Source organism: Panthera pardus, unplaced genomic scaffold (genome assembly GCF_024362965.1).
Source record: "Panthera pardus isolate Hobbes unplaced genomic scaffold, ASM2436296v1 HiC_scaffold_11, whole genome shotgun sequence".
NCBI classification, from domain to species: domain Eukaryota; kingdom Metazoa; phylum Chordata; class Mammalia; order Carnivora; family Felidae; genus Panthera; species Panthera pardus.
In genome coordinates this window covers 1,447,243-1,455,136 of record NW_026526666.1, presented here as the reverse complement: position 1 = coordinate 1,455,136, position 7,894 = coordinate 1,447,243, and the positions used below count along the sequence as shown (strand labels likewise).

General features: G+C 48.5%; 1 protein-coding gene and 1 long non-coding RNA gene across 8 annotated transcripts in view; one reads left to right on the top strand and one right to left on the bottom strand.

The window, feature by feature from the left end:
- Window positions 1-1,362: 1,362 nt before the first annotated feature.
- On the bottom strand, window positions 1,363-7,182 carry RFX5 (regulatory factor X5). 5 transcript variants are annotated; one of them, XM_053889601.1, is made up of 10 exons: window positions 6,535-6,650; window positions 6,271-6,304; window positions 5,755-5,837; window positions 5,378-5,497; window positions 5,052-5,171; window positions 4,827-4,908; window positions 4,367-4,568; window positions 4,026-4,126; window positions 3,574-3,880; window positions 1,363-3,543 (listed from the first exon to the last, which is right to left on the bottom strand). In XM_053889601.1, the coding sequence occupies exons 1-10, from the start codon at window positions 6,648-6,650 to the stop codon at window positions 2,885-2,887; spliced, it is 1,824 nt and encodes a 607-aa protein (XP_053745576.1). In that variant the 3' UTR covers window positions 1,363-2,884. The 5 variants fall into 5 exon arrangements, with proteins under 5 accessions (XP_053745576.1, XP_053745580.1, XP_019288365.2 ...); XM_053889605.1 differs by having other exon boundaries at window positions 1,363-3,537; XM_019432820.2 differs by lacking the exon at window positions 5,755-5,837 and adding an exon at window positions 7,125-7,182 and having other exon boundaries at window positions 1,363-3,880; window positions 6,535-6,663.
- LOC109257008 (uncharacterized) overlaps window positions 4,388-7,894 on the top strand; it is a 23,156-nt gene continuing 19,649 nt past the window's right edge. For 2 of the 3 annotated variants that reach the window (XR_008417266.1, XR_008417264.1), the window contains exons 1-5: window positions 4,388-4,500; window positions 4,620-4,714; window positions 5,014-5,175; window positions 5,562-5,618; window positions 6,084-7,510. This is a non-coding gene — a long non-coding RNA (uncharacterized LOC109257008). The remainder of the gene's footprint in view (window positions 4,501-4,619; window positions 4,715-5,013; window positions 5,176-5,561; window positions 5,619-6,083; window positions 7,511-7,894) is intronic. The other variant, XR_008417267.1, reaches the window with a different exon arrangement.

The window sequence follows — 7,894 nt, the reverse complement described above, 5'->3', positions numbered from 1 at the left end:
AGGCTCTCTGGATTCCCATAGATTAAGTTTAACAAAATTTGAGCTCAAAACCCCAAGATTGAAAATATACAAAGAAACAAGCTACCACAGGCAAGAGTGAGCAGAAAACAAAACAGATTTAGATATCCAGGAAAGTTACAGAAATACAAAATAACAAACCCAACGAGTTTCAAAAATTTAGCATCATAGGGTACCACATCTCTGAGTACAAATGATTAAAGTTGAAAGTGGGTATCTAAACGGTAAAACTTTAAATATTCAGACGTTTGGAAGTTCAAAAAATTGTTCTAAATAATTCACAAATCACAAATCATAAAGGTAATTTAAATATCTTAGGACTAAGTTATAATTAAAGTACTTTACAACAGAAAAATTGGGGGGATATAGGGAAACAGGTCCTTAAAAACTTACAGTAGAAAAAAATAACAGCTTGAAAATTAGGTTAGGTGTCAAAATTAAGATGTTATGGAAGAACATAAAATTAAATCTAAAGAAAGCAGAAAAAAGGAAATACTATAGATAATATCCATAATTAATGAAATGTAAAACAAAACATAAGGGAGAGGATCAACAAAACCAAAAGTAGTAGCTGAATAAGTAAAATAACAAATTTCTGGTGCAAAAGAAGGTAAAAGTAAATAGTAGAAATGAAAAACAAAGTACATGACTACCCAGAGAGCACGGGGGAAAAAAAGGAAAAATTTTAATTTAAAAAAAAAGACATGAAATTACAAAATCCTAAAAAAAACACTTAACCTAAATTGACTCAACAAAAAATAGAAAGTCCAATCAATGGTTAAAATTTTTCCCAAAAAGGAATGCCAGGCAAAGATGGTTCAACAGTTGAGTTTTACTGATCTGATGTCAACTCTTCCAGAGAATAAGAGGGAACAGTTCCCAACTCAGAGGATGCACAGATCAAATGAACCATCTTAGAAACATTTTTTTTGAAATCTTACTAAAAAAAAAAAAAAAAAAGGCACTAACAGGTACAAGAATGTTCATAGCAGCACTGTTTGTAATAGCAAAAAAAATGGAAACAATCCAAATGTCCAGTAATAGGTGAATGTGTAGAATACAGGTGAAAAATGAGCAAATTATAGCTACTTACAACATAGATGAATCTTAAAAATAGTGTTAGGTGAAAAACTGCAGGGGACTATTAGAGTACAAAATTTTTGTAAAGCTAAAAAAGCAAAACTGAGTATTTTAAAAGAATATTATATGTATATGGTTAAATATAGAGATACACATATATTTGTGTGTGTATGTAGGTAACTAATAAACACAAAGTTAAGGACAGTGGTTATTGTCCGGGGAGAGGCAGCAGGATGGCCAGGGTAGGAACACAGGAAACTCAACGGTATTTCTAATGTTTTAATGTATAATTTGGGTGATGGGTCAAAGGTATTCACTTAATTATGTTTCATAATTTATTCATGTTAAATATATTCTTTATATATCAAATATTACATATTATAATTTTAAAAAATATGCTGTGGTGGAAATGAATGAAGTCTCCCTGAAAGAAAATTTATTTCCTGGGCAGAACCAGATTCCCTGACAGAAGCTACCCTATGCAGAAGACAAAGTAGGTCCTCAGTAAATACTGGTTTACTGCTTTTCCAAAGGAGAACATAAGGTCTGGGTTCCCTTCCTATTGGTGCTGATCTGCAGAGCTACCTCCTGCCACACACCTAGCCTAAACCCCACAATCCTGGCTAAGTCCTGACACATGTATGACAAGAGACTGACACCTGGTGGATACAGAATGGATTTAATAAAATGGCTAAGAAGTTCATCTTTCACTCCACTTGGTGAAAGCTGGCAGTAGGGTCGGGAAAGCAGAATGAGTAGGGAAGCAGAATGAGGAAAAAACGAACATTCAGAAACAGGAAAGGGAAGGATCTCCATCTCTGAAATGTAGGAAGTATCATCTAAATGAGACCAGAGAGAGTCCTTAAAGGAGAGGGACTTCCCTCTCATTCCTTCTGAGCCTACCAGAGGAAAGAGGCTATTATTATAGCTGCAGTAAGGAAAATGCAAGACAGGGAGGGGAAAAAGGAAACAGGTGTAGCCGATCCCAACCTAGCAAACTAAAACCACATGTACTTTATAGTGTGGCCCGCGTCAGCTGCCTCCCCAGAAACTGCCCGTTTGGAGACCTTTGTGATTCTAGGGAGGCTGATCCCAGGCTTTCCCCATGTAGAATGAACAAATTAGCATGTACCATCCTTCTGGCCACAGTGATTGGTTAGGGGTGGGCATGTGACCCAGGATGGCTTAATCAGAGTCAATCTTGATGCTTCTGCTATGATTCCTGGCACAAAGATGTTCCCTTTTCAGGTTGGATATAAATGAGAAAACGTGTAATCCCAGGAATGCTGGCAGCCATGAGGTGGCCCAGGTTTAAAACGATCCTATAGAAGGCAGCAGCAGGGGGGGAGATCAGGTATTTAGAAACGGATTGAGCCACTGCATCAGCTCTCCCTGGAGCCAGTACTACCTCTGGACTTCACAGTTACGTGAGCCAGGAAGTCTTAATTTTTAAGCCAGTTTGTAAGGTTTTCTTTGATTTAAAACCGAAAGATTCCTAGCCTATACATTCATCATACTTACTCCATCCCTATCCTCCCACAGGATAGCAGAGATCCAGGTAAGACAGTCACTACATTTATCAAGGACTCTAAAGCCAAAGGTATTGAGCTGGAAACATCAGAGGCAGGAGCCAGACACTGTGTAAGACAAGGGGGCCTCAGCGGTCTCTACAGGAGAATGAACTGCCTTAGGAAAAGAAGAGCCAAACGAGAAGCAAGTGCAGAGAAGGGCCTCTACTAGGCAGGTAGAGTTAATGTGAATATAAACACTTTTCTCCACGTACCTATCAAGGGGGTGTTGCTTGGGGGTCTTTCCCTTCATGGGATAAGGAATTCTGAAGCATGTGCCCTTTTAAGTCTTTATTACCCTGTGCTGCGGTGTCTACCTCTCCCTTTGGAAGAGCCTCCTTTTGGCTTCTACTGCCCTTGATGACACTCACTTTTGAGGTGACCAGAGGAATTTTATCTTCTGCTTCTTTGGCATGCCGGGAACTGGGACCCCTTCCTCCTCTGGAAACAACACCATCTTCCTGATCCCGGGCAAGCACCATCCCCTTCTCAGCCCCTCCCACTGGCCCTGGCCTCCCTGACCCTCTGGCAGAGTTGCTCTCCCCTGCAGAGGCCCATGTCTCCCGTGGTAACCTGCAGGGCTGGGCAGAGTCCACGGCAGCTGCTGACTTGTCAGGGGTAGAGTTCCTTTCCCTACTTCCACCTGATTTTTTTCGAGGGCGCCCCCGTTTTCTTTTGGCATCACTTCCTGTATCCTCTATATCCTGCTTTGCTGCTTTAGCTGGTGGATCCTGCCCAATGGCCTCACTCACAGGTACTTCCGCTGTCCTCTTGACACCTTTGTCATGGGGTCCTGGGTCACCACCTATGCCTACCTCCCTGTTCTCTGTGCCTCGTGGCTGAGCGAGCACCCCAGGTAGGGCTTGCCCAGGCCCAGGCCCAGGCCCAGGCCCAGGCCCGGGTCCAGGCAAAGCAGGAACAGCTGGTAAGATCATGTTAATGATGGGCACAGCTGCCTGGGGTCCCCCAGCCCTACTGGGCAGAGCCACTTTCAGAGGGCCTGAAGAAAGCTTGGGGGCCAGGATGGGGGGAGAGACTTGGAGTGGTGGAATAAGTGAGCGAGGGGCCCGGGGAAGGAGCAGAGGCAGCCGGGCCACCAGGGCATTAACCTGTGGGTTATTGGCTGCTGGGGCTGGGCTCTCCACTACACTCTTCTTCCGCTCTCCACGTGCAGGAGGGCCAGCCCCAGCCCGGGATTCCGGCTCCTTAGGTGGCTAAAAGGTAAAGAGAGGACACAGTTAAGTGGGAAGACTGGACACTGGAGTCAACACAGGCATAGAAGGGTGAGAAAATATGGGGAAAGGGATACCAAAAGCCCCCAGCCCAGGGCAGCAAGGTCAGGGGCATCAACTTCCTTACCTGGGCTGGTCTCTCCGGTTTCTTATGGGCTCCACCCTCTAGGCTCTCGACACCATTCTTGGATTTAGAGGACCGCTCCCGAGGGGCATGTTCATGGTCGTCTGTGGAGGTGCAGGAAAGGTAGTAAGGCAAGGGCGAGGAGGAAACAATGGACAAGTGAGGCAACTCTGACTGATGGAGAAGGAGGAAGAAGGCGGTCTAAGGCATGACCTAATGTCCTATAAGGGCCACTAGAAATAGAAAGCAAATGCAAGGTGTCTCTACCCTAGCAGGTGGGAGGGCCTATGAAGTTGAAAGTGGCAGAGAGTTTCTCAGGACTTGAGAGATGATGGTCCACCCACCAGCAAGCCCCACTGCCTTGAGTACGTGGGCAGGGGCAGACCGGGCAGAGATGAGGTGCTGCTGCAGGAGGAAGCGGGCGACCTCAACGATGGAACTGAAGGACCGTTTCAGGATTCGTTCTGCCCAGTCACAGGTCAGAGCGCAGGCTGCCTCAACCAGTTCGTCCCGGGGTGCTGGGGTTACTTCTGGGCCCATTTCTGGCTGTGGTGGGGAAGGACATGCCCAATCACACTCCACCTTGGCCCCTCTCAGACACCAGTGTCAACCACAGCAAGACCAGACTGCAGATGGGAGTAACTCGCCCCAGGAACCCACAAATTCTCTTCACCGTCTGCCTGAGCCATCGGGTAGGTAAAGGGAATATCCTGTACACCCAGAAGCTACGTGCAGAATGACCTAGGCTGTGTCACCCTCTACTTCGGAGAGAAGAATGCAATCGGAGGGCTGTTTGTTACTTACACTCTCAGAGCCCTTCAGGTCAAGTCCAGGTAAGGGTGGCATAGACACCAAGGTCTTCCTTCGTATGCCACTGTAGCAATATCTGAGACAAGTTAAAGAGCAGCCAACAACGGGGATCTCCAAGCCCCGTGGGAAGGTTAGGCTGTTTCTACTCCTGGCCCTCCACACCCTAAGTTTTCCTCCCCAGGTCCGTCCTCCAGCCCCAACCTCTCCACTCAAGGATATTTGGACTGGCCTCGGCCACCAAGCCTTCGGGCCTTGATGTCAGGGAAGATCTCTCTGATGATTTTGCCAAAGTTGGCGGTGCTGAGTGGGCGACAACAGGCAAGGCTCTCACAGTACTTCCTGAGTAAGTGGGGGGAGGGGGCAAAGAAGGAAGATACTTAGACACCAGTGAGTATCGAATCATGGGTAAATTCGGAGGGTCCCTGGCATCAAGTATGGGAAACCCCTTAACAAGTCAGTGGGGCTCTATCAAGGCAGGGAGCTCTCCAGGGGTGAGGGAGTAGTCCCAGCCCACCAACCCACACCCCGGCCCCCCATTCACCCACCGATAGGCATCATAAACACTTTGCTTTGGCAAACAGGTGTCAGTATGCTCTTCTAGATGGTTGCGGATCCATCTATAGGCATACATGTACTCCTCATTGCTAAGTGTACTTGGCTCTGAGCTGCAAGAGAAGTAAAAGGGACACACCTTACTAAGATCCTAATAGTTGCTGTGGTTCTCAACAGACTACCACTTCAGCAGTGCTGGACCAAATCACTCGGCCCAGAATCCACCTTTTCCAGGTAAACCAGGACAGCACAGGTCCTTTCCTTCTCTATCAAGCGGTTATGAGTATTCCTAGTCACCCAGCCCCATCTCAGTGAGCCTTCCTTTAAGAACCAGAACCTCTGACGCCTTCAACTGTAGCACCAAACCTACCTTTTGTCTCCAGTACTGGGTCCTGAGGGGAGCTGAAGGTAGAGATACAGCTTGTCGTTGTCTGAGAATTTCTGTACATCTTGCTGAGGTTGGGAGGAACAGAGGCAGGGGAAAAAAAATAAGGCCAAGAAGGACCCAAGGTAGGATCTTCTGATCCTTCCTCCCAAATTGGGCTGCCTTAGAGACTGTCAGAGTGAAAAAGGACCTTAGAAATGATCTGGCGCCGGGTTCTCACTCTATCTGAGAGGCACCTAGGTGAGCTACCATGGTGAGAGGGGAGTGGAGGGGATCGGCTTTGATTTTATTCCTACTGAGTGTCTATACCACAGGTCACAGAGAGATGAACTAAGATGCTCAAGGTCAAACTGGCAGCAAGTTGCAAAGCCAATTATCTTCTGACGGGGAAGACAACACCGCTTGTCCCACAGAAACCTTTCATTTAGGCATACCCTCTTCCTCCTCCTCCCCCCTGCACCAACTCCATCTCTCTACTGCCCTCTTCCCAAAAACACTTACCAGGATCCCCTCGACTTTGTTCTGCACGGCCTTGCTGTGGAGGAGAGGAGAAAGCTGGAGGTCACACACAAGATTTTCCCTGGTGTCTTACTGTTAGGGAGAGGAAGAGGGCTGAGAGGACTGGCAGGTGCTCAGCAACGGCTACCATGATGGAGAATCTCCCAGTGCTCACAGGCACTTGCTCAGGGAGAGGCAGTTCATCTACAGAGGAAGTGAAGTGCTACGGTTCTGGAGCAAGACTTGGAGGTGGTGAGGAGTACTTACGAAATGGTACCTCGGAGCCTCTGAAGAAGGGTGGTGGGTTCTCCCGCCTCAGCACTACCTGAGGGGGCCCGTCCCCCAGTCTTGGGGCTCTTAGCGTCGGGTTCATCTTCTGCCATCCTGGCATGAGGGCTAGAGTTGAGAGGAGACACGACGGGAAGATTCAACCTCCCTTCCCCTGGAGCCACCCGCCACTCCCCAGGCGCTCCTCGTCTCCCTACCCAGAAACACAGAGAAACAGAAAGCCTCTGAATGTCCTCAGTGGTCTTTTTTTCTCACCACTTGCCTTCTCCCCAAATTAGAAATGATCCCATTACTTCTCCAGGCCCATATACACCCAAAGAGATCTCTGCCACCTCCATTCTATCTGCCCCCCCCCCCCCCCGCTTCCTGCAGTCTCCTGAGTGTGGAAAACTGTACAGGAAGAGATAGGCGGGTTGGGAATCCACGTTAGAAATGTCCATTTCTGCCTCTGGCCCCGTCCCGCCCTCACCCCCTTAAAAAACCAAAAACAAGAACCACCACAAAACAAAGTTCTCCGATTCTCCTCACGCCTGAATTTTCCTGGGAGGTCAGAAAGGATACGAACATACTCTGCCCTTGCAGGCTTGGAAAAAACTGGGCCCAAGTTCTCATTACTTAATCTCGCCACGGCTTCCCCCGCGGCTCCCCCTCCCCACGTCGCCGGTCCCTACGTCATCTCCCTCAACCTCCCATCCTGAGGCGCACCCCCACCTCCCTCCCTTCCCCCTGCATTCAATTCCGCGTTGCTGCAAGGTGGGAGGCTTTAGAGGGGCGAACTCCTGGGCTGGGCGTAGGAAACCCGGTTGGGGGAACGGGGTCCCGGATTCGGGGCACGTGCACATGGGCGAAGGAGCTGTTGAAAATACGGTCACAATCTTTTTCTGCTCTCCTCCCAACTCATACTGCCCCCTCCCTACCTTTGAACAGTCGCCTTCCAACACAAGCAACAATAAAGGTAAGGGAGAAAGAGAAACTACCTCGTAGCCACCTTCACTCCAGCCCAGCCCCACGGTCCTGGCCCAGCGGGCTCGTGCGTTGCTTTATTTTCTTTTTTCTGAGTGGCTGGAGCAGTCCCGATCTGCCTAGAGACTCGCGCGGCCTGTTCTCTCATTGGTCGTTGCGGCCACCCGGAGACAGAAGGCGCCGGGCTCGCACCGGCGGCAGCTAAAGTCTGCCTGGTAACAGATTCTGATTGGTCAATAGGGGAGGGAAAATCCAAAGTTGGTCTTATTTGAGTGAAGAGGGGGAAGTCCGGGTTAGGTTTCGGTTAAAACTGGGGTCGGTTGGGACTGTCGGTCCCGAGAGGTTCTTCTCTTAAAGGGACCGCAGGACGAAAGGC

Excerpts from the sequence above, each read along its gene's own strand:
- RFX5 (XM_019432815.2), bottom strand. The coding sequence starts at position 6,650 with ATGGCAGAAGATGAACCCGACGCTAAGAGCCCCAAGACTGGGGGACGG. Across the intron at positions 5,498-5,754 it reads CCCAGTACTGGAGACAAAAG|CTCAGAGCCAAGTACACTTA; the intron begins GTAGGTTTGGTG and ends CTTCTCTTGCAG. Across the intron at positions 4,569-4,826 it reads ACCTGAAGGGCTCTGAGAGT|CCAGAAATGGGCCCAGAAGT; the intron begins GTAAGTAACAAA and ends TCCCCACCACAG.